At 36.1% G+C, this 25,813-nt stretch overlaps 1 protein-coding gene and 4 non-coding genes across 14 annotated transcripts in view; all 5 read left to right on the forward strand.

The window, feature by feature from the left end:
• Positions 1-25,813, forward strand: part of LOC137244138 (uncharacterized) — a 95,221-nt gene that overhangs the window by 23,864 nt on the left and 45,544 nt on the right. For 7 of the 10 annotated variants that reach the window (XR_010950802.1, XR_010950801.1, XR_010950803.1 and 4 more), the window contains 6 exons: positions 1,612-1,667; positions 1,863-1,918; positions 15,449-15,537; positions 16,891-17,298; positions 18,448-18,503; positions 18,699-18,754. Coding sequence is in view for 1 of the 10 variants with exons in the window: in XM_067772711.1 (XP_067628812.1) it covers positions 25,636-25,760 (125 nt within the window). In the remaining 9 variants the exon portion in view is untranslated. Of the gene's footprint in view, positions 1-1,611; positions 1,668-1,862; positions 1,919-11,703; positions 11,828-15,448; positions 15,538-16,890; positions 17,299-18,447; positions 18,504-18,698; positions 18,755-22,819; positions 25,761-25,813 lie in introns of all 10 variants that reach the window. The other 3 variants (XM_067772711.1, XR_010950800.1, XR_010950799.1) reach the window with 3 other exon arrangements.
• Positions 1,714-1,797, forward strand: LOC137247362 (small nucleolar RNA Me28S-Gm1083). Its single transcript, XR_010951827.1, has one exon. It is a non-coding gene; the product is annotated as a small nucleolar RNA Me28S-Gm1083 (small nucleolar RNA).
• LOC137247356 (small nucleolar RNA snoR639/H1) lies at positions 16,405-16,537 on the forward strand. Its single transcript, XR_010951821.1, has one exon. It is a non-coding gene; the product is annotated as a small nucleolar RNA snoR639/H1 (small nucleolar RNA).
• On the forward strand, positions 16,652-16,792 carry LOC137247351 (small nucleolar RNA snoR639/H1). The gene has a single exon (XR_010951817.1). It is a non-coding gene; the product is annotated as a small nucleolar RNA snoR639/H1 (small nucleolar RNA).
• LOC137247366 (small nucleolar RNA Me28S-Gm1083) lies at positions 18,550-18,633 on the forward strand. Its single transcript, XR_010951831.1, has one exon. It is a non-coding gene; the product is annotated as a small nucleolar RNA Me28S-Gm1083 (small nucleolar RNA).

Here is a 25,813-nt window from a genome sequence, read left to right on the forward strand (position 1 = left end):
AAAGGAATCGAGATAGATATAGACTTCATCAAGATATCAAATCATCATAGATATCAAAATCATCAGTATCGAAAAAAAATTTGATTGAGCCATGTCCGCCCGTCCGTCTGTCCGTCTGTCCGTTAACACGATAACTTGAGTAAATATTGAAATATCTTCACCAAATTTGGTACACGAGCATGTCTGGACCCAGAATAGATTGGTATTGAAAATGAGCGAAATCGGATAATAACCACGCCCACTTTTTATATATACAACATTTTGGAAAACACAAAAAACCTTATTATTTAGTAAATAATACACATAGAATGTTGAAATTTGACGTGTGGACTGATATTGAGACTCTTGATAAAAATTTGAAAAAATTGTTTCAAATGGTCGTGCCACTGCCCACTTGTGATAAACTAAATTTTACAAATATTAATCATAAATCAAAAGTCGTTTAACCTATCGTAACAAAATTCGGCAGAGAGGTTGCCTTTACTATAAGGAATGCTTTGCATAAAAATTAACGAAATCGGGTTTTTCCAAAGTTTAACTCGATTTACACATAGGCTGTCCCTAATCGTCCGGAAAGTTCAATAAAAAAATTTCCGAATTAATTATACCCAGCTGTACTTGTGCACATTGTATTAAAACTTTGATTGGATAACGGTTGGTTGTACAGGTATAAAGGTATCGAGATTGATATAGACTTCATCAAGATATCAAATCATCATAGATATCAAATCATCATAGATATCAAATCATCATAGATATCAAAATCATCAGTATCGAAAAAAATTTGATTGAGCCATGTCCTTCCGTCCGCCTATCCGTTAACACGATAACTTGAGTAAATATTTATATATCTTCACCAAATTGAAAATGAGCGAAATCGGATAATAACCACGCCCACTTTTTATATATATAACATTTTGAAAAACACAAAAAACCTGATTATTTAGTAAATAATACACATAGAATGTTGAAATGTGACGTGTGGACTGATATTGAGACTCTTGATAAAAATTTGAAAAAATTGTTTCAAATGGTCGTGCCACTGCCCACTTGTGATAAACTAAATTTTACAAATATTAATCATAAATCAAAAGTCGTTTAACCTATCGTAACAAAATTCGGCAGAGAGGTTGCCTTTACTATAAGGAATGCTTTGAATAAAAATTAACGAAATCGGTTAAGGAGCACGCCCACTTTTATATAAAAGATTTTTAAAAGGGTCGTAGACGAATAAAATAAGCTATATCTTTGCAAAAAAGAGCTTTGTACCAATGGTATTTCATTTCCCAAGTGGATTTATAACAATAAATAGGGAAAACTTCAAATTTTTAAAAATGGGCGTGGCACCGCCCCTTTTATGACTAATTGTGTGTATATTTCGAAAAGCTAATTTTCTATGGTTCAGGAGCCATAACTCGAAGAAAAATTAGTTCAGAATAGAACCATATGTGTATGTATTATTGCGCAGCCTTGTTACACTATTAAGCACACAAAGCAAACAACAACAGCATATCAAGTGTACAGCTGGGTATGTAATGTTCGGTTTCACCCGAACTTAGACTTCCTTACTTGTTATATTTGATTTGTTGTTAATATGAGTTACTTTTGCAGGTGGAGGAACACATGAGCTGATTGTTGCTGTGATAAGGAATTCACAGAAGGGAAATGTAAGTATCAAAACTTAATAATGTTAATAAAATAAGTGAAACCCAGATCCAAATGATGAACAATTACTTTCGCCCCTAACTGAAATAAATTTAACTGTTGATTGCGATTGATTGGTCTTACTGATGTCGAAATTATTTAATAACATATTTTCTTCTCTTTGATTTATTACTAATTTATAAAATTGTATTTTTTAGGCGGAGCGGATTTGGATTGGTGTTGGGTGTTTCTAAGGGCACTGATGATTAAAAAAGTAAGTAATCATAATATTGTTACGATTTTTATGAAATTCCTGATATTGTGCACCTTCCGTTACCGTTCGAATCGCTGATCTGTCGAATAAAAAACTCAAATGTTCAGTATGTCAAATTTTCTGTATTTACAAGTCTACTGTGGCCTTAGTACAATTACACATTAGCCACAATATCTTGATATTGAAAAAAAAAAAAAAACGGGACTTATTAAAGTTGTGTTTTTCATTTACGATCATTTACTTCGGTTCGTAATAATTTGTTATCGAGCAAGAACGTGATATTATCGTTTTTAATTTCCGCAACTCAAAATAACGACGAATCTTATCAAGCTTTCGACAAATACTGTTCGGTAACAAATTAGATGTCGATTTGCCTACATGTAAACTTAAATTGTGTAATGCTTTTGTGATTATTTAAGGAATGATTTCTTATTTAGAAGGAAAGAAACATGTTCTGTTAAGACTAAAACTCTTAAAATCACCAAAAACACTTGCAGCAGTGCCCCATCCAATAGGTGCGATCTCTCACCAGAGACGCCATTATGAAATTCCTATGTAAAATCACCTTCTGATTACGAAAATCAAGGTTATTTTTAATTCTATGGTAACGGGTTTGAGATATTTACGAATTGGGTCCACTTGAATCATATATATCTCAAGAACGAATTGAGCAATTCCAAAACGGTTTGCAGCTTTTAAAAGGTAATAAAATTTGCCACAAACTGTGCATACAACACTTTTTAGGCCCTGCAGATTCAAAGATAACGAACAATCATTACGGATTTTTTAAATTTTTTTTGTAAAAATACAAAAAAAATTTGTACTTTGCGAGGCAGGATCTCGAAAACTTTTTATTTTTTTGCAAATTTTTTTCTCTCTAGGCTCTGTTTTATTACAAAAAAAAAAAATAAACTTTCATTCAACAAAATCGATGGAACTAATACAAAAGTTATAAGCATTCAAATAAATATATCCATATAGTAAAACTTAAGTACCATACAAATAATAGCATATGTACATATGATTCTGTCTTAACTCCATGATCTTATTTTATAATTGAAAAAATTATGTGTCTCGTTTTGACGCTTATTTAGATTAGGATCGGTTTCTCTTATGAGAAACCAACAGTAGTCACCCATCATAGCGACATCCCAGAATCCTTGATACCGACTTTCAATCATTTTCATTTGCTGGTGAAACCTTTTGCCATGCTCGTCACTTTCATCGCCAAGATTTTGCGGAAAAAAATTTAAATGGGAGAGTAGAAAATGAATTTTTAAAGACATATTTACTCCTGAAAGTATTTTAGATAAATACGTAAGTGACATATTAGTATATAATTTTCTTAGGCTGGATTTATCTTTCAATTCAGAACAAATTTTTTGTTTACATTTTTCTCGTTCTTGTTTGTTCGGAACTGGACGATGAATTCAGATTTAGGGCTATATATTCTCATGTAAATTAAAAAATTTTCATACACATTTTTTGTTTATCGGGCAGATAGGTTTTAAAGTTAACTGAGAAAACGGTCTTAAATATGTTTTTTTTATTTACCCATTTCCGCATAGTTTTTGATTAAGTCCTTCACTATCATCTCGTAGTTAGGATTTTTGTGTTTGCCTAAAAAAGAGGTAACGATCTTTTCGAAAGAAACCCACGCTGCTACCTCCACTGGTGACAAGAGTTATTGGTCATCATTTTCCTTATTTGCGGTCCCACAAAAATCCCTTCCTTTATTTTTGCTTCTGAAATCTCTGGAAAGATTGCCTTCAAATGATGAAAAGATTCGGCTTCCTTTGTCCAAAGCCTTGATAAAGTTTTTGATAAGGCCGAGCTTGATGTGGAGCGGAGATAGAATTATTTTTTCCTTCTTTATAAGTGGGGAGTATTTTATGTTATCCACCCCAACTTGAAACTCAATTCGTTCTGGCAAGTTTTTTATGATGTAGTGGTCTTGACGAGCTCGGCTATCCCATTTGCATAGATAGCAACAGTATTTTGTGTATCCACTTTGTAGACTACATAGCATTCCAACGACTTTAAGATCGGCACATATTTTCCAGTCATGTTCTTCGTATTTGATTAATTTGAGTTGTGCTTGTGACGAAAGAGTTTCTTTCGTTTTCCTTTTGAAATCCAGTACAACATGATGCCGCGTTGTTGTTGTTGTTGTAGCAGTGCTTCGCCCCACCTAACAACCGCGACCGATCACAAATTGTCATCAATATCCTCTAACGGTAGTCCAAGGAAACTTGCTGTTTCAACAGGGGTGGACCATAATGAAAGGGGTGTTAGAGGCGTTGGTTCCACATTACAATTAAAGAGATGGTTGGTGTCATGTGGGGACACATTGCAAGCGGGGCATACGTTTTGTATGTCGGGGTTGATTCTGGATAGGTAAGAGTTTAAGCTGTTACAGTATCCAGAAGGAAGTTGAGCAAGAGTGACACGCGTTTCCCTGGGGAGTATGCGTTCCTCTTCCACAAGTTTTGGGTACTTTTCTTTGAGTACTGGATTCACCGGGCAATTCCTGACATAAAGGTCCGACGCCTGTTTGTGGAGTTCACCAAGGCCTGCTTGTTTTTTTTTTTTGCTTCATACAGCTGGGTTCTCAGGTGCCGTATTTCCTCAAAATGCTTACGGAGATGACTCCTTAAGCCCCTAGGCGGTGTTGGCTCATCAATCAGATGGTTTCTGGGTATTCAACAGGAACTGTTTGGTTAGCATCTCATTTCTCTCCCTGATGGGGAGTACTCTCGCCTCATTATGTAGATGGTGTTCTGTGGACATAAGAAGACAGCCCGTGGCGATTCTGAGAGCAGTATTTTGGCAGGCCTGTCGCTTCTTCCAATGGGTAATGTTTAGGCTTGGCGACCATATGGGTGACGCGTAGCACCTAAACGGCTGGCCAATTTGTTTGTATGTAGTAATGAGCGTTTTTTTATCTTTTCCCCAGATACTGTCAGCAAGGGATTTGAGGATTTTATTACGGCTCTATATTTTCGGAACAATTGCGGCTGCGTGCTCACCAAAATGTAGATCCTGATCAAACGTCACACCCAAGATTTTGGGGTGTAGGACAGTCGGTAGCGTAGTGCCATCGACGTGGATGTTCAAAATGGTCGACATTTGGGACGTCCATGTTGTAAATAAGGTCGCGGAAGATTTAGTCGGTGATAATGCCAGGTTTCGCGAGGAGAAAAAACTGGAGAGATCAGGGAGGTAGCCGTTTATTCTGTTTCAGAGCTCATCGATCTGTGGGCCTGGGCCTGTGGCCATTATATTGTGCAGTCATCGGCGTATGAAACGAAAGTGATGCCGCGTAATCAGATACTGCTTTTGACAATGAAACTGGAGCCGGAACTAAAATTAAATTTGATTCTGGCAATGTAGCTTCCGTTGAATTTAGTTCTGGTAATGACACTGTAGATACGCTCGCATAGGTTACTTTTCTTGACTTTCCAACCCCAAGTACTTTTGTAGTACAAATATAGCAGTCCGTTGAATGGCAAGTTGGTTCCCTCCACTTCATTGGTGTAATAAATTTCATATGTCGCCTAAATAGATAGTTTCGGAAATTAGTCAGCTATGCATTAAAAGGGAGCAAATTCCTAATTTTTACAACGCACCTTTTTGTTCCGGTTTCCGAAAAAATCAATTCGACTCGACATGTAGTGCACACAGTATTCGGTGTCCATGGTTTTTCGTTGTTTTTAGGCTCAATTCCAAAATACTTATAGTCACCCTTATCACGAAGTTCACGCGGAAAAGTGTTCGCCTTCACTTCTTTTGTTCGCGTGAACTTTTTCCACCTATCGGCAATTTCGGGCGAACAAAAGTTCACTTCGAAACAGCTGATGCTCTATTGAGAATTGGCAGTGAACAAATAATTTACTTACAATATTTCCTTAAAATACAACAAAAATATAAATAAAAAATGAATAAAATAATGTTTAGTATTGCACTTAGGTTGGTATTGATTGAGCGCGAGGCGAATATACATATATGTAAAAGCGATTCGGAGACAATTAAGGGACAGTCCTAACCCTTTGGAGCTAAATTCGTTTTTTTCGCAAAGGGAAAAAGCGTTGGAAAGGACCATTAAGTGGGTCTTAGGTAATCTTGTTTCAGTGAGGTAATCAATATTTTGGAACCGTTGCTTTGTCCACTGATACTTGGCCGACTGATACGTTGTGAAAAAATAGAATTTACATACTTGGCAATACAGGAATTTCACTTTTTTCCACCCAGCTCACGATTGTGCATTATTTATTGATTTATTTCTAATAATAGAAGTACATATAATTATAAGAGTATCAAATTTCAAAACGAAAAATTAATTACATTTTGTTTTCCTCTCGTTCGTCTGTAAAGTATAAGTGAACAAATTTTGGTTTCCCCGCTGTTCATTTCGCCCGAACAAAGAGTTGCCGATAACGAGAAATCTTTTTCGAACATGAAAAATTGTTTCGCCACCCTCTACGATAGGGTGAACAAAAACTGTGAATATTTTCGGGTGAAAATAAAACTCGCGATAAGGGTGAATATGTAACTTTCAAAGGATTTGAAAACACACGTCGCATCCTTTTAACGATAAATTGACCGCAGATGAAACATATTCACCCTTATCGCGAAGTTCACGCGGAAAAGTGTTCGCCTTCACCTCTTTTGATCGGGTTAACTTTTTCCGCCTATCAGCAATTTCGGGCGAACAAAAGTTCACTTCGAAACAGCTGATGCTCTATTGTGAATTAGCAGCGAACAAAATTTACTTGCAATTGTGTAAATTTTGTAACCAAGCATATATTTCCTTAAAATACAACAAAGATAATAGAGATAAAAAATGTATAAAATAATGTTTAGTATTGCACTTAGGTTGGTATTCACCCTTATCGCGAGTTTTATTTTCACCCGAATTATTCACAGTTGTTCACCCCATCGCAAAAGGTGGCGAACAAATGTTTCATGTTCGAAAAAGATTTCGCCTTATTGGGAACTCTTTGTTCGGGCGAAATGAACAGCGGGGAAACACCAAATTTATTCACTTATATTTTACAGGCGAACGTAGGCGAACGAAAGAAACTCAAAATGTGAGTAATTTTTGTTTTTTGCATATTGATATTCTTATAATTTTATGTATTTTTATTATTAGGACTAAATCAATAAATAATGCGCAATCAGAAATGCTACTTTAAAAAATGATGCAAAATCCCGAAATTGCAAAAGGGTTTTCAAAAGAAAATCGGGAAAAAGTCGTGGACTTCTGGAAGCAGCTAAGTTTATGTTTAAATAGCCTTAGTCCACCCATTAAGAGTGAAACTGAGTGGAAAAAAGTAAAGCTCCTTTATTGCTAAGTAAGTAAACTCAATTTTTTATGACAACGTATCTCTTTCTAGGTATGGAATGACCAAAAAAGATATGTACGGAACAAGGCATCAAAAAATGCTATTTACGCGAGGGGGACAGGAGGCGGGCCCAACAAAACACAAAAGCTTTCGACTGCAGAAGAGGCAATATACCAACTGCTGGATTTAAAAGATTCAGTTGAAGGTATTCAAGACTCACATAGCTACGGAGTTCCTTCAAAAAAGGCCAAAATTAGTTCGCCAATCGAAATAGTATCGAACATTGTACTTTGCGACGGTCCTGGTTGTAGTAGCGATGACGTCCCTGGTTGTAGTACGGATTTGCCTATAAGCATGGCGGACAGCGAACCTGTTGATCTTGTTGCTGATGAACGGGAATGTCCACCAAGCGATAGCAACACTCAGCCGGTTCTGCAAAGAAGACCTAAGTCCAACAAAAAATTTACAAACACAGAGTTAATTCGCAAGGAACTAGAGACTCAACAAGACCTATGTGGTAAATTGGGCGAAATTTTAGCAGAAATTAAACCAAATAACGATAGATTGTGCCGTACTCTGGATCGTATGTGCGATCTATGTAAAAGAAAAAAAGTTTGTTGAATTGAAAAAGCATAACCTGAAAATGGAAAAGTTGCGAAAACGTGAAATTGAGGAGCAAATTGAATTTAATCGACGGACGTTAGAGTTAAAAGAATTAAAAATTGAAATTCTAAGACGAAAAACCAAAGACTGAGTTTTAAATTTTTTCAAATTTATTTAAGCGAATTTCAATGAATGAAATAGTTATTTATTTAGTTAAATATTTTCATTTTTATATATATGTATATAGTTTAGTGCAATGCGGTATTTGTGTTCCTTTTTTTGTACCATGAAATGAAGTATTGATGTTTGATTTTTCTAGAAATAAGTTTGATAACAAAGGTACCTTAATACTTTAAAATAAAAATAATGAAAGAATTTAAATTAATATTTTTCATTCAAAGAGTGTTTGTGATTTCGGTACGAATACCCTGACCTGCCCCCATATAGGTACTGTTTTCTTCGCCAATATGTTGATTTTCTAATGTAGGAATTTCGTTCAAATATCCGTTGTCAGATGGCGTTGGCAAATTTGCTTCACTTTTGTAATGAATGCAAATTTTATGTAAAGCTGCGCAAACGTTTATATTTTTATTGCCTTTGCAGGAGAATAATACAACTCTCTTGCACTTAAAAGACACCTCCATCGATTTTTAAGAACACCATTTGTTCTTTCGATTATATTTCGACAACGCGTGTGAACTTCATTAAATTTTGACTCATGTGATCCACTTTCTGGAGTTCTGTATGGAGTAAGTAGCCAAGGCTCTAGAGGGTAACCAACGTCACCTGAAAACTTGTTGATTTCATTTGCATTCGTTTCATTGGTTTTAAGCTATTACCTAGTAGACGTACATTGCTGTGACTTTGCAAATAATTTTGTTCAATTTCTGATCTTAAGTCGCTTATGTTCCATATAAAGGCATCGTGGCAAGCACCAGGGTGTGTAGCATCGATAGCACGAATTCTCAGATTGCTGTCACATACCTGGAAAAATATTTATGTATATAATTTATATTTAATTTTGCTTTAGTTATATGCACAGCACTCACCAGCATAACATTTAAACTGCATTTGCCTTTTCTATTGTAAAATTGGTGAACGTTCTTGGAAGGGGTTGCTATGTTAACGTGTGTTCCATCAACACATCCTACAACTCCTGGTATTCCGAACTTTACATAAAAATCGTGTGCAGTTTGACGTTGTTCTTCTAAAGTCGGCCAAGTTATCCATTGTGGACAAAGCAACGGTTGCAAAATGTTCAGCACCTCTGAAAATACCTCACTGAAACAAGATTGGCTAAGACCCACCTCATGATCCTTTCTAACGCCTTTTTGATGTCCTCTGCGAAAAAACGAACACATGCGCTCAACTTTACAATTGGCGGTACTCCAAATTTTTGCTTCAATGGTGGCAAGGAGTTGGTAAGAATATCTAGCAAATATTTGAATGCCGTCTTATTTAGCCTGTAACATTGTAGAAAGCTAGTTGAAGAGAAGTTAATTTGTTATTCAAAAGTACTGAAAATAGTAATTTTTAACTTACAGTGAGTCACTTAGCTCCAAAGGGTTAGAACTGTCCCTTAATTGCCTCCGAATCGCTTTCACATTTATTTTCTCCTCGCGCTCAATCAACACCAACCTAAGTGCAATACTAAACATTTTTTTCAAAATTTTGTATCTCTATTTTTGCTGTATTTTATGGAAATATATGTATGCTTGTTTACAAAATTTACGCAATTGCAAATAAATTATTTGTTCACTGCTAAGTCACAATAGAGCATCAGCTGTTCCGAAGTGAACTTTTGTTCGCCCGAAATTGCCGATAGGCGGAAAAAGTTCACCCGAACAAAAAAAGTGAAGGCGAAAAATTTTCCGCGTGAACTTCGCGATAAGGGTGATTGATTCAGCGCGAGGAGAATATAAATGTGAAAGCGATTCGGAGGCAATTAAGAGACAGTTATAACCTTTTGGAGCTAAGTGATTCACTGTAAGCTAATAATTGCTATTTTCAGCACTTTTGAATAACAAGTTAATTTTTTTAATTAGCTTTGGCCAATATTACAGGCTAAACAAGCCGGCATTCTAATATTTACTAGATTCTTACCAACTCCTTGCCACCATTGAAGCTAAAATTTGGAGTTCCACCAATTGTAAAGTTGAGTACATGTCTTCGTTTTTTCGCATAGGGAAAAGGCGTTGGAAAGGACCATGAAGTGGACCTTAGCCAATCTTGTTTCAGTGAGGTGCTCAACATTTTGGAATCGTTGCTTTGTCCACAATGGATAACTTGGCCGACTGATACGTTGTCATAAAAAATAGAATTTACATTCGTAGCAATACAGGAATTTCACTTCTTCCAACTCAGCTTCCGATTGTGCATTATTTATTGATTTATTTCTAATAATAAAAGTAATTATAAGAGTATTATATTTCAAAACAAAAAAATATTTAACATTTTCTTTTCCTCTCGTTCGCCTGTAAAATATAAGTGAACAAATTTGGGTATTCCCGCTGTTCATTTCGCCCGAACAAAGAGTTGCCGATAAGGTGAAATCTTTTTCGAACACGAAACATTTTTTCGCCATCCTCTGCGATAGGGTGAACAAAAACTGTGAATATTTTCGGGGGAAAACAAAACTCGCGATAAGGGTGATTATATTTTTAAGTAAATGACGGGTTATAAACTGCAATTATAAACCGAACAGTATCCGGCGAGCCTTGCAGATATTATGAAGGAACAAGGCGCATGTACTATTATTTATACTTAGATCAAGTAAAAATGCAAGCCTACCTAGAAAAAACGGTTCCCTAGTTCTACAAAGAAAACACTACCTGCCTTAAAAATATGATCTTGCTTGAAATGTACCTGGGTTTGAGGAAACGACACTAACAGTTTTTTGCATCAAATAACCCTTCGAAAATCTACCTGCTAACAAACTGATATACGAATACTAACACATATGTACCAGTAGGGTACTTAAGTATTAAATGGATATATTTACTTGAATGCTTATAACTATTGTATTAGTTCATCGATTTTGTTGAATGAAAGCTTATTTTTTTTGTAATAAATCAGAGCTTATAGAGAAAAGAAATCTGCAAAAAAATAAAAAGTTTTCGAGATCCTTCCTCGCAAAGTACAATTTTTTTTATAATTTTACAAAAAAAATTGAAAAAATCCGTAATGATTCTTCTTTATCTTTGAATCTGCATGGCCTAGTGTTGTAAAAGTGTTGTATGCACAGTTTAATTACCTTTTAAAAGCTTCCAACCGTTTTCGAATTGCTCAATTCGTTCTTGAGATATATATGATTAAGTGGACCCAATTTTTTTTTTTTTTAAACTTTAATTCGTGAATATCTCAAAAGTGTTACCATAGAATTAAAAATAACATTGATTTTCGGAATCAGGGGTGGTTTTACATGGGAATTTCATAATGGCGCCTCTGGTGCAGAAAAAAATTGGAATTTGTTATCCAGTGTAATTGGGGAATAGAAGTTCCGAATTTTCGAAGTCAGCTGTTTTGTCAATTGAAATTTCGTTGTGCATTTCTGATTTTGTTTAAAAAATAGAAAAGTTTAATTATTGTTGTGAATTTGTTTGAAATTAAGAAATAAAATATAAACAATGCACAGTATTGCATTTCATGTGGTATTCACTTAAATGAGTAATGAATTGGTGCCACAGCAACATCAACAGAGGAGCATAATAATAAGAAGACGGCGGGATAACACAAATTCGCTGGAGTTGCCTGCTTTCATAAAAACAAAAAATTGAAAGCCGGTGGTTAAACCTTTTTTAATCAAACAATAATCAACAATTTTGTACACATTTATAGAAAAAACAACGTTCAAATGAAGGATTACATTGAATAACTTTTTGACTTTATGGAGCGACATTCCGAAGTTGGACGAGGCAAGGCGCAGTTCGGATGCAACCAAACTAGGTGAAATTATGCGAACGTGAGTCCCATTGATACAAATCACTTCTCCTGGGAATGGGAGATATTCACAATGTTGAAAATCAAGACCCAGACACACCAAAATACAGACAAAATTCAAAATTTCCGACAAGTCAAAATACAGACAAACCAAAAATAAGACAAATCGAAAAATAGACACATCCAAATGCAGACAAATCTTAATTTAGACGAATCAAAAATGCGCGAAAATACTATGGAGACCACCCCCGGTTTCGGAGGTACCCGCGGGTCTCTTTTCGGTTAATATCTTTTGAACGAGTTGCTATTTTTATTTTCCGCCTTCGGATGTCAAGACGCGTCGTTTGATACCTCTCGATATTTTTGGGCGCGTATTAGCAGTGTCATGCTGTCGTAAAGAATTACCCATTACAGCACTATGGATTTTTATTTCAATTAATATTTTGTATCTTATAAATGAAGATAAACCTATGTATGTTTAAATATGCTCAGCGAGGGATTCGCGTAGCCGGTGTTGGATCGGCTAAGGGTTATTTTTTTGAAGCGCGGCCGAAGGCCTCCTACGCGGAAAGGTGTTCTTGGCAGAAATACTGGGGAACGCGTAGCCGGTGTTGGATCGGCTAAGGGTTATTTTTTTGAAGCGCGGCCGAGGGCCACCTACGCGGAAAGTTGTCCTGGGCAGAAATACTGTGGATCGCGTAGCCGGTGTTGTATCGTCTAAGGGTTATTTTTTTGAAGCGCGACCGAAGGCCGCCTACGCAGAAAGGTATTATGGGCTAAAATACGCGGAAAGGTATTATGGGCAGAGAACGCGTAGCCGGTGTTGGATCGGCTAAGGGTTATTTCTTTGAAGCGCGGCCAAAGGCCGCCTTCGCGGAAAGGTCTTCTGGGTAGAAATTTTGTGGATCGCGTAGCCGCCTACGCAGAAAGGTGTTCTTAATAGAAGAATCAGATTTTGGGACCAACAAGATACCATTTTTTGGTTTGTCGGTATTTTGTCTGTATTTGTCTGTATTTTGATTTGTCTGCAATTTTATTTGTCTGTATTTTAAATTATCTTTATTTTGATTTTCCTGCATTTCGATTTGTCTGTATTTTGATTTGTGTGCATTTTGAATGTCGACATTTTGAATTTCGGGATTTTGATTTTCTGTATTATGTTATACACCCCCTGGGAATCCTGTTTTAGAGTAAAATACAATTTTTGCTGTTTAGGTTTAAATCCACTTCGCATAAATAATCTCCTCAATAATATCTAAAACCAGTCCAACACCGAAATCATTTACAGCATTTTTGATAGCTACCATCAGCAAGGAATCTGAGTGTGGCGCATAATTTTAAAATAGGGATAAAGCCTTCCCTCGAACGCGTTTGCGGAAATGGTCCTTAATTGTGTTTAGTAATGAGCAAAATGCTTCCTTTAAATCTGCAAATTAACTTCAACTAAGTTGAGTTGTAAACGGTAATAGGGGCATTAAGTTAATTTATTTAAAAATGTATCTTTACCTTTTTTTATTATACATTTACGACGTTATTCATGAAAACTACAAAAGATTTATAAAGCTTTTCAAATTTACATTACCATACAAATTTCCAATTATATGAACCAAAGTGTATTCAACAAAGTGAGATTGACAGTTGTATATGAAATAAGGGACTATTCCATTATTCAATCACAAGAGGTTTGCTCGGCTGACACCATTTTTGACAATTGCGGCCACCTTTCTCCCAATTCGAATTGACATCTATTAACGGTGTAGTTTCTTTGCAAACCTTTAAACATATTAGTAGTAGAGAAGCAGGGAAATAATTTACAATTGTTAGATAAGTGTTGCATCATTCCTTGGTATTATTTTTCTGACTATGGCAAATTTATTAAATATATCAGGATGCACTGGTGGGGATGCAGCAAATATTTTATGAAACGAAACCTAAATCAAAATTTAAATTCATGGCCGACTAAAATAGCGAGTCAAGCAAAAATACTGCTAGTAAATACTAGAAATGTCGACCATATTGAACATCCACGTCGATGGCACTACGCTACCGACTGTCCTACACCCCAAAATCTTGGGTGTGACGTTTGATCAGGATCTACATTTTGGTGCGCACGCAACCGCAATTGTTCCAAGAATTCAGAGCCGTAATAAAATCCTCAAATCCCTTGCTGGCAGTACCTGGGGAAAAGATAAAAAAACGCTCTTGACCACATACAAAGCAATTAGCCAGCCGATTACGTGCTACGCGTCACCCATATGGTCGCCAAGCCTAAAAACCACCCACTGGAAGAAACTACAGGCCTACCAAAATACTGCTCTCAGAATCGCCACGGGCTGTCTTCTTATGTCCCCAGAACACCATCTGCATAATGAGGCGAGAATACTCCCCATCAGGGAGAGAAATGAGATGCTGACCAAACAGTTTCTGTTGAATACCCAGAAACCTGGGCATCCCAACAGACATCTGATTGACGAACCAGCACCGCCTAGGGGCCTAAAGAGTCATCTCCGTAAGCATTTTGAGGAAATACGGCACCTGAGAACCCAGCCGTATGAAGCGGAAAAACACAAGCAGGTCCTTGGTGAACTCCATAGACAGGCGTCGGACCTTTATGTCGGGAATTGCCGGGTGAATCCAGTACTTGAAGAAAAATATCCAGAACTCGCAGAAGAGGAACGCATACTCCCCAGGGAAACGCGTGTCACTCTTGCTTAACTTCGTTCTGGATACTGTAACAGGTTAAACTCTTACCTATCCAGAATCAACCCCGACATACAAAATGTATGCCCTGCTTGCAATGTGTCCCCACATGACACCAAACATCTCTTTAATTGTACTGTGGAACCAACGCCTCTAACACCCCTTTCCTTATGGTCCACCCCTGTTGAAACGGCAAGTTTCCTTGGCTATTAGGTGGGGCGAGCATTGCTACAACAACAACAACAACAACTAGAAATGCCATAACGATGTGTTGTACTGTTTGAGCGTGTTATCTTATTCATTCCGTATGTTCAGAACATTTGTACATGTGCACACACATGTCATCAGCCGAAGTAGTTACTCACACATACACATGCATATGGCTATAAGAAAGACATTAACTACAAATATACATGTATATAGCTGGTAACGAAGCATGAGATACAATTTTTCTCGAACTGTTCGCGAAACGATTAGACCTTAGGAGAAATGGGTGAACGAGAAAACCGAGAGTATAAAAGCAGCGCAAGCTGAGGAATGACGAATCAGTTTGATTTAAACACGCTTTGTGAAGTACGTGATATCGAAGTATAATTGTACTACTCCCAAAGTAAACTAAATAAAGACCATATCGCAATACTGAATATTGGAGTTATTTATTCGACAGTTCAGCGATACGAACGTTAGCAGAAGGTGCAAATTAATCGGAATTACCCAGAATTCGTTACAATATTTAAATAACTTTTTGTATGTCTTTGCTCTTATTATAAATATTAGTTATTTGAATGATGAGAAAAGGATTCTGATTTAAGTGAAATGATTCGCTTTAACCGCAACAACACTTTCCTCGAAAAATAGGTCCTACTGAAATTTGTATATCTCAACAAATTTAATCGGAAAGTTTTTTGTACGAAATAATAAAAAAAAAACTACTTTATTGCAGTGCGCAGTGGTCTTAAGGATTAAAATTTCCAGTTATGCAACAATCGATAAGGCTCGAAGTCGGACCTGTATGACTTGATAGTGTCATAGGTGAGTGCATACCATTTAGCTATACAGGGTGGTTTCTTTGACTGATATTTTGATTTTGAAAATTGGTTAAGGGCTTTGTGAATTGAGCTAACTATATATATTTCCAATTGATTGTTGTGTGCCGCTGTGATGGCTGAATGGTTATAGCAGCGGCGCCTAAACGTTGCCGATGAAGGAATTTAGCAGTTCCCGAAATGGGTCTATACAACGAGCTTTGGCAGTTGTCTAAATTTTTCTTTCTTCTATTCTAATTAAAAAATTTTTTTTTTTCAATTAAGAAAAAATTTATCATAACAATAATAATGATAAAAAATTATTGTTAGGCCTTGAGCTCGATTCGAACCCGCGATCTATATATATTTCCGTAAAAAATGTTTCACTGTTTTTTTAGAAGAACCAGTGGAAAACAAAATTTTTTACTGACATACATTTATGAAATACTGAACGGGCTGTGACACGTTAATTTCCAATTCTTTTAATTAATTCCTTTGATACTGCAAAAGATTGGTGCCCAAAACACCCTTATCTAGCAATAGCATTAAGAACAAAATAATGTATATTATTTCTTGTAAAATAATAAATTTGTGTTTTTCAACCCCGTGACATAAGCCGGCAGGGAATAAACCATGGCTCAATTATATGGTTGGCTCATCTCATCAGTTGATTTTATTTATTTCATTGCATGGTCGATGGGATTGCCAAAAGGAGATGGCAAACTCAAAATGAAACCAACTCATTGGCAACATTTTCTTACACATACAAAAACTGCTAAGTTTTATGTTTCCATTCCATACCATTCGCACCAACCCCAATAGATAAATTTTGACAATTTGAACAGACATATTTTGTTATTGTACAGATGAGCCAACCATATAGTTGAACCATGCAATAAACATTTTCAGTTTTCTCTGTGACTATACTTGGGAACAATAATTTTAATCTGATGTGTGTATATTTCGAAAAGCTGTCTGCTTTGAAATAAAGATTTATTCAGACCATAGTTACTTATTATTAAAAATGTTAATATTCCGAATCAACATCACAATAAAAATTATACATACATATGTACCATGAAAACACAAAACAAGTTTATCTATGTATATATTTACTCAATACCCCATGACATAAACCGGCAGTGCAAATATTTTTTATCGAGTTTTCCCGGTGACTACGATTGGGAACAAAAATATTCTCCGATGTGTGTATGTGGCAAGATAATTTTATAGATTGTTACAAAGATTGAATTTGGTGTACATTGCAATGCAAAATAAAATTAAAAAAATCGCTATTAACTATAGAGCTTAAGTTGTTTTATAATTGCATCAATTTGTTTTTTCCTTTTTTGTTGTCTAGGTGAATGCCGTTTGTTACGGTGCTAAGATTATGTTGCCTGGTGTATTGAGGTACGAAGATGGTATTGAGATTGATCAAGAAATTGTTATTGTAACAACAAAGGGTGAAGCAATTTGTTTAGCTGTAGCACAAATGACTACAGCAACAATGGCATCGTTTGCTTGTGGCAAAAATCAAGCGAGTCATTATTATACTTATCCACGTAAATGGGGCCTAGGGCACAAAGCATCTGCAAAGAAAGCTCTAATTGCTTCAGGAAAACTAGACAAATATGGGCGTCCTAATGAGAACACTTCCAAGGAGTGGTTGACTGGCTTTGTCGATTACAATGCAAAGAGGCCAGCTGCAGCTCTTGCAGAACAAAGCGCAGAACCAACGAATGGTGCTAGTACAGAGGATGTTAAAAAGGTAAGAATCAGATTTCCAAAGTTTAACTCGATTTACACATAGGCTGTCCCTAATCGTCCGGAAAGTTCAATAAAAAAATTTCCGAATTAATTATACCCAGCTGTACTTGTGCACATTGTATTAAAACTTTGATTGGATAACGGTTGGTTGTACAGGTATAAAGGTATCGAGATTGATATAGACTTCATCAAGATATCAAATCATCATATATATCAAATCATCATAGATATCAAAATCATCATATATATCAAATCATCATAGATATCAAAATCATCAGTATCGAAAAAAATTTGATTGAGCCATGTCCGCCCGTCCGTCTATCCGTTAACACGATAACTTGAGTAAATATTTAGATATCTTCACCAAATTTGGTACACGAGCATATCTGGACCCAGAATAGATTGGTATTGAAAATGAGCGAAATCGGATAATAACCACGCCCACTTTTTATATATATAACATTTTGAAAAAACCTGATTATTTAGTAAATAATACACCTAGAATGTTGAAATTTGACGTGTGGACTGATATTGAGACTCTTGATAAAAATTTGAAAAAATTTTTTCAAATGGTCGTGCCACTGCCCACTTGTGATAAGCAAAATTTTACAAATATTAATCATAAATCAAAAGTCGTTTAACCTATCGTAACAAAATTCGGCAGAGAGGTTGCCTTTACTATAAGGAATGCTTTGAATAAAAATTAACGAAATCGGTTAAGGAGCACGGCCACTTTTATATAAAAGATTTTTAAAAGGGTCCTAGACGAATAAAATAAGCTATATCTTTGCAAAAAAGAGCTTTGTATCAATGGTATTTCATTTCCCAAGTGGATTTATAACAATAAATAGGAAAAACTTCAAATTTTAAAAAATGGGCGTGGCACCGCCCCTTTTATGACTAATTGTGTGTATATTTCGAAAAGCTAATTTTCTATGGTTCAGGAGCCATAACTCGAAGAAAAATTAGTTCAGAATAGAACCATATGTGTATGTATTATTGCGTAGCCTTGTAACACTATTAAGCACACAAAGCAAACAACAACAGCATATCAAGTGTACAGCTGGGTATGTAATGTTCGGTTTCACCCGAACTTAGACTTCCTTACTTGTTATATTTGATTTGTTGTTAATATGAGTTACTTTTGCAGGTGGAGGAACACATGAGCTGATTGTTGCTGTGATAAGGAATTCACAGAAGGGAAATGTAAGTATCAAAACTTAATAATGTTAATAAAATAAGTGAAACCCAGATCCAAATGATGAACAATTACTTTCGCCCCTAACTGAAATAAATTTAACAGTTGATTGCGATTGATTGGTCTTACTGATGTCGAAATTATTTAATAACATATTTTCTTCTCTTTGATTTATTACTAATTTATAAAATTGTAATTTTTAGGCGGAGCGTATTTGGATTGATGTTGGGTGTTTCTAAGGGCACTGATGATTAAAAAAGTAAGTAATCATAATATTGTTACGATTTTTATGAAATTCCTGATATTGTGCACCTTCCGTTACCGTTCGAATCGCTGATCTGTCGAATAAAAAACTCAAATGTTCAGTATGTCAAATTTTCTGTATTTACAAGTCTACTGTGGCCTTAGTACAATTACACATTAGCCACAATATCTTGATATTGAAAAAAAAAAACGGGACTTATTATTAAAGTTGTGTTTTTCATTTACGATCATTTACTTCGGTTCGTAATAATTTGTTATCGAGCAAGAACGTGATATTATCGTTTTTAATTTCCGCAACTCAAAAAACGACGAATCTTATCAAGCTTTCGACAAATACTGTTCGGTAACAAATTAGATGTCGATTTGCCTACATGTAAACTTAAATTGTGTAATGCTTTTGTGATTATTTAAGGAATGATTTCTTATTTAGAAGGAAAGAAACATGTTCTGTTAAGACTAAAACTCTTAAAATCACCAAAAACACTTGCAGCAGTGCCCCATCCAATAGGTGCGATCTCTCACCAGAGACGCCATTATGAAATTCCTATGTAAAATCACCTTCTGATTACGAAAATCAAGGTTATTTTTAATTCTATGGTCACGGGTTTGAGATATTTACGAATTGGGTCCACTTGAATCATATATATCTCAAGAACGAATTGAGCAATTCCAAAACGGTTTGCAGCTTTTAAAAGGTAATAAAATTTGCCACAAACTGTGCATACAACACTTTTTAGGCCCTGCAGATTCAAAGATAACGAACAATCATTACGGATTTTTTAAATTTTGTTTGTAAAAATACAAAAAAAATTTGTACTTTGCGAGGCAGGATCTCGAAAACTTTTTATTTTTTTGCAAATTTTTTTCTCTCTAGGCTCTGTTTTATTACAAAAAATAAACTTTCATTCAACAAAATCGATGGAACTAATACAAAAGTTATAAGCATTCAAATAAATATATCCATATAGTAAAACTTAAGTACCATACAAATAATAGCATATGTACATATGATTCTGTCTTAACTCCATGATCTTATTTTATAATTGAAAAAATTATGTGTCTCGTTTTGACGCTTATTTAGATTAGGATCGGTTTCTCTTATGAGAAACCAACAGTAGTCACCCTTCATAGCGACATCCCAGAATCCTTGATACCGACTTTCAATCATTTTCATTTGCTGGTGAAACCTTTCGCCATGCTCGTCACTTTCATCGCCAAGATTTTGCGGAAAAAAATTTAAATGGGAGTGTAGAAAATGAATTTTTAAAGACATATTTACTCCTGAAAGTATTTTAGATAATTACGTAAGTGACATATTAGTATATAATTTTCTTAGGCTGGATTTATCTTTCAATTCAGAACACATTTTTTGTTTACATTTTTCTCGTTCTTGTTTGTTCGGAACTGGACGATGAATTCAGATTTAGGGCTATATATTCTCATGTAAATTAAAAAATTTTCATACACATTTTTTGTTTATCGGGCAGATAGGTTTTAAAGTTAACTGAGAAAACGGTCTTAAATATGTTTTTTTATTTACCCATTTCCGCATAGTTTTTGATTAAGTCCTTCACTATCATCTCGTAGTTAGGATTTTTGTGTTTGCCTAAAAAAGAGGTAACGATCTTTTCAAAAGAAACCCACGCTGCTGCCTCCACTGGTGACAATAGTTATTGGTCATCATTTTCCTTATTTGCGGTCCCACAAAAATCCCTTCCTTTATTTTTGCTTCTGAAATCTCTGGAAAGATTGCCTTCAAATGATGAAAAGATTCGCCTTCTTTGTCCAAAGCCGTGATAAAGTTTTTGATAAGGCCGGGCTTGATGTGGAGCGGAGATAGAATTATTTTTTCCTTCTTTATAAGTGGGGAGTATTTTATGTTATCCACCCCAACTTGAAACTCGATTCGTTCTGGCAAGTTTTTTATGATGTAGTGGTCTTGACGAGCTCGGCTATCCCATTTGCATAGATAGCAACAGTATTTTGTGTATCCACTTTGTAGACTACATAGCATTCCAACGACTTTAAGATCGGCACATATTTTCCAGTCATGTTCTTCGTATTTGATTAATTTGAGTTGTGCTTGTGACAAAGAGTTTCTTTCGTTTTCCTTTTGAAATCCAGTACAACATGATGCCGCGTTGTTGTTGTTGTTGTAGCAGTGCTTCGCCCCACCTAACAACCGCTACCGATCACAAATTGTCATCAATATCCTCTAACGGGAGTCCAAGGAAACTTGCTGTTTCAACAGGGGTGGACCATAATGAAAGGGGTGTTAGAGGCGTTGGTTCCACATTACAATTAAAGAGATGGTTGGTGTCATGTGGGGACACATCGTTTTGTATGTCGGGGTTGATTCTGGATAGGTAAGAGTTTAACCTGTTACAGTATCCAGAAGGAAGTTGAGCAAGAATGACACGCGTTTCCCTGGGGAGTATGCGTTCCTCTTCCACAAGTTTTGGGTACTTTTCTTTGAGTACTGGATTCACCGGGCAATTCCTGACATAAAGGTCCGACGCCTGTTTGTGGAGTTCACCAAGGCCTGCTTGTTTTTTTTTGCTTCATACAGCTGGGTTCTCAGGTGCCGTATTTCCTCAAAATGCTTACGGAGATGACTCCTTAAGCCCCTAGGCGGTGTTGGCTCATCAATCAGATGGTTTCTGGGTATTCAACAGGAACTGTTTGGTTAGCATCTCATTTCTCTCCCTGATGGGGAGTACTCTCGCCTCATTATGTAGATGGTGTTCTGTGGACATAAGAAGACAGCCCGTGGCGATTCTGAGAGCAGTATTTTGGCAGGCCTGTAGCTTCTTCCAATGGGTAATGTTTAGGCTTGGCGACCATATGGGTGACGCGTAGCACCTAAACGGCTGGCCAATTGGTTTGTATGTAGTAATGAGCGTTTTTTTATCTTTTCCCCAGATACTGTCAGCAAGGGATTTGAGGATTTTATTACGGCTCTGGATTTTCGGAACAATTGCGGCTGCGTGCTCACCAAAATGTAGATCCTGATCAAACGTCACACCCAAGATTTTGGGGTGTAGGACAGTCGGTAGCGTAGTGCCATCGACGTGGATGTTCAAAATGGTCGACATTTGGGACGTCCATGTTGTAAATAAGGTCGCGGAAGATTTAGTCGGTGATAATGCCAGGTTTCGCGAGGCGAAAAAACTGGAGAGATCAGGGAGGTAGCCGTTTATTCTGTTGCAGAGCTCATCGATCTGTGGGCCTGGGCCTGTGGCCATTATATTGTGCAGTCATCGGCGTATGAAATGAAAGTGATGCCGCGTAATCAGATACTGCTTTTGACAATGAAACTGGAGCCGGAACTAAAATTAAATTTGATTCTGGCAATGTAGCTTCCGTTGAATTTAGTTCTGGTAATGACACTGTAGATACGCTCGCATAGGTTACTTTTCTTGACTTTCCAACCCCAAGTACTTTTGTAGTACAAATATAGCAGTCCGTTGAATGGCAAGTTGGTTCCCTCCACTTCATTGGTGTAATAAATTTCATATGTCGCCTAAATAGATAGTTTCAGAAATTAGTCAGCTATGCATTAAAAGGGAGCAAATTCCTAATTTTTACAACGCACCTTTTTGTTCCGGTTTCCGAAAAAATCAATTCAACTCGACATGTAGTGCACACAGTATTCGGTGTCCATGGTTTTTCGTTGTTTTTAGGCTCAATTCCAAAATACTTATAGTCACCCTTATCACGAAGTTCACGCGGAAAAGTGTTCGCCTTCACTTCTTTTGTTCGCGTGAACTTTTTCCACCTATCGGCAATTTCGGGCGAACAAAAGTTCACTTCGAAACAGCTAATGCTCTATTGAGAATTGGCAGTGAACAAATAATTTACTTACAATATTTCCTTAAAATACAACAAAAATATAAATAAAAAATTAATAAAATAATGTTTAGTATTGCACTTAGGTTGGTATTGATTGAGCGCGAGGCGAATATATATGTAAAAGCGATTCGGAGACAATTATTTATCTATCTATTTATTTATCTATCTATTTATTTATTTAATCTTGAAATTGTTACATTTCTTACAGACTAATTACAAATGTAGGCAAATACCAACTAACTTAACTGGTCATTAAGTAGCATTTTAAACCTATTTTCACAAAAGGAGAAATCCAAAACTGAAGATTTCGGAAGCAAATTAAACTCTTTAAGAGCTCTGACAACAGGAGCATTGGCAGCATAATTAGTCCTCGCCAGCCCCACATAAAATGTGGCATGATTCCTTAAACAAATATTAGGAATAACAAAGAAAATACGTTCAAGTAAAAAGGGGCAGTCCACCACCCCAGATATCAAATTAAAAATGAAAGTTAGGGATAAGAAGGTTCTCCTACAATTTAGTGTCTTAAGACCGATAAGCAAACATCTAGACTCATAAGCGGGAACCGGAAGTTCAAAATGAAGGGGTCGCAGAGCATACTTAATAAAGATTTTCTGAACTCTCTCCAATCGAACAATATGACAAGAATAATACGGACGCCAAATAAAAGCAGCATATTCTAGTTTCGAGCGTACCAGTGAAGTAAAGAGTGTCTTTAAAGTATACGGATCGGAGAAATCTGAACTGAAACGTCTGACAAAAGCCAGCATAGAGTACGACTTAGCTATGGTATAGTTAAGATGGCTATGAAAAGTAAACTTGGAATCAAAGACCACCCCAAGATCAGTGATTTTAGAAACAATGTCTAGTTGTGAGCCACCAATAAAATATGAAGTAGGGATAAGAGTACGGGACTTGGAATAGGAGACATGGGAGCATTTTTTAATATTTAAGGGAAGCATATTTTTCTGACACCAAGCTACAACATTGTCAAGATCACTCTGAAGTTTCGTCGAGTCAGAGGAACACGTTATTTTGCTAAAAATCTTCATGTCATCAGCATACAAGAGACATTTAGAATATTTAAAACAAGTAGTAATATCATTGATGAACATCACAAAAAGAATCGGACCCAATATACTTCCCTGAGGAACCCCAGAGGAGGCAATAAAAGAATACGAGGACACCCCATCAACTACAACTTCACATGATCTATTAGAAAGATACGATTTAATCCAATTTAAAAAATTTGAATGAAAACCAAAACTTTGTAACTTTGATAACAAAATACGATGGTTAACTTTATCAAACGCTTTCGAAAAATCCGTATACACTGTGTCAACTTGGGCGCGGTTACTAAAGGCTTCAATGCAGTATTCGGAGAAAACTGCTAAATTAGAAGTGGTTGATCTCCCAGACATGAATCCATGCTGATCAACAGAGATGAGACGATGAATGGAGAAAAGAATTTTATTTTTCACTATGCATTCAAAAAGTTTTGAGACAGTGGAAATTTTAGAAATAGGGCGATAATTGGAAATATCGTTTTTATTGCCAGATTTAAAAACTGGCGTGATAAAGGAGATTTTCCATGCATCAATGAAGACGCCTTGCTCAAGGGATTTATTGAAAAGCAGCCAGATCGGGTAGGCGAGAGCTGCGCAGTTTTTAAAAAGGTGAGACGACAACCCATCGACATCAGTCTGAGACGACATCTTGATTTGACGAATCCCAAGTTCAATATCATCTAACGAGAGTTCAAGAGCCCCAAAGTTTAGTGAAAAACCACTAGCATCCAAGGCACTAAAAAAACCACCCCTACTCAAGACAGGGTCAGCCTCGAAATTCGTGCTGAAAAAATCTGCAAAAAGATTTGCAGCATCTAAAGCCGAATCCGCTTGTGTATCTTTGTAAAATACAGCAGAGGGAATACTAGAACACGATCTCTTTGACTTCACATAACGCCAAAAAGCCTTCGGATTCACTTTAATATCGTCTTCAAATTTACTTATATAATTCCGCTTCAAAACTTTGCTCAATTAAGGGACAGTCCTAACCCTTTGGAGCTAAATTCGTTTTTTTCGCAAAGGGAAAAAGCGTTGGAAAGGACCATGAAGTGGGTCTTAGGTAATCTTGTTTCAGTGAGGTAATCAATATTTTGGAACCGTTGCTTTGTCCACTGATACTTGGCCGACTGATACGTTGTGAAAAAATAGAATTTACATACTTGGCAATACAGGAATTTCACTTTTTTCCGCCCAGCTCACGATTGTGCATTATTTATTGATTTATTTCTAATAATAGAAGTACATATAATTATAAGAGTATCAAATTTCAAAACAAAAAATTAATTACATTTTGTTTTCCTCTCGTTCGTCTGTAAAATATAAGTGAACAAATTTTGGTTTCCCCGCTGTTCATTTCGCCCGAACAAAGAGTTGCCGATAACGATAAATCTTTTTCGAACATGAAAAATTGTTTCGCCACCCTCTACGATAGGGTGAACAAAAACTGAATATTTTCGGGTGAAAATAAAACTCGCGATAAGGGTGAATATGTAACTTTCAAAGGATTTGAAAACACACGTCGCATCCTTTTAACGATAAATTGACCGCAGATGAAACAACATATCCGGATCATTTGTACACTCAAACTCTCGCCGCGTTTTATTCATATTCACCCTTATCGCGAAGTTCACGCGGAAAAGTGTTCGCCTTCACCTCTTTTGATCGGGTTAACTTTTTCCGCCTATCAGCAATTTCGGGCGAACAAAGTTCACTTCGAAACAGCTGATGCTCTATTGTGAATTAGCAGCGAACGAAATTTACTTGCAATTGTGTAAATTTTGTAACCAAGCATATATTTCCTTAAAATACAACAAAGATAATAGAGATAAAAAATGTATAAATTAATGTTTAGTATTGCACTTAGGTTGGTATTCACCCTTATCGCGAGTTTTATTTTCACCCGAATTATTCACAGTTTTTGTTCACCCCATCGCAGAAGGTGGCGAACAAATGTCTCATGTTCGAAAAAGATTTCGCCTTATTGGCAACTCTTTGTTCGGGCGAAATGAACAGCGGGGAAACCCCAAATTTATTCACTTATATTTTACAGGCGAACGCAGGCGAACGAAAGAAAATAAAAATGTGAGTAATTTTTTTTTTTTTTGCATATTGATATTCTTATAATTTTATGTATT

Source organism: Eurosta solidaginis, chromosome 3, assembly GCF_040869045.1.
Source record: "Eurosta solidaginis isolate ZX-2024a chromosome 3, ASM4086904v1, whole genome shotgun sequence".
NCBI lineage: Eukaryota > Metazoa > Arthropoda > Insecta > Diptera > Tephritidae > Eurosta > Eurosta solidaginis.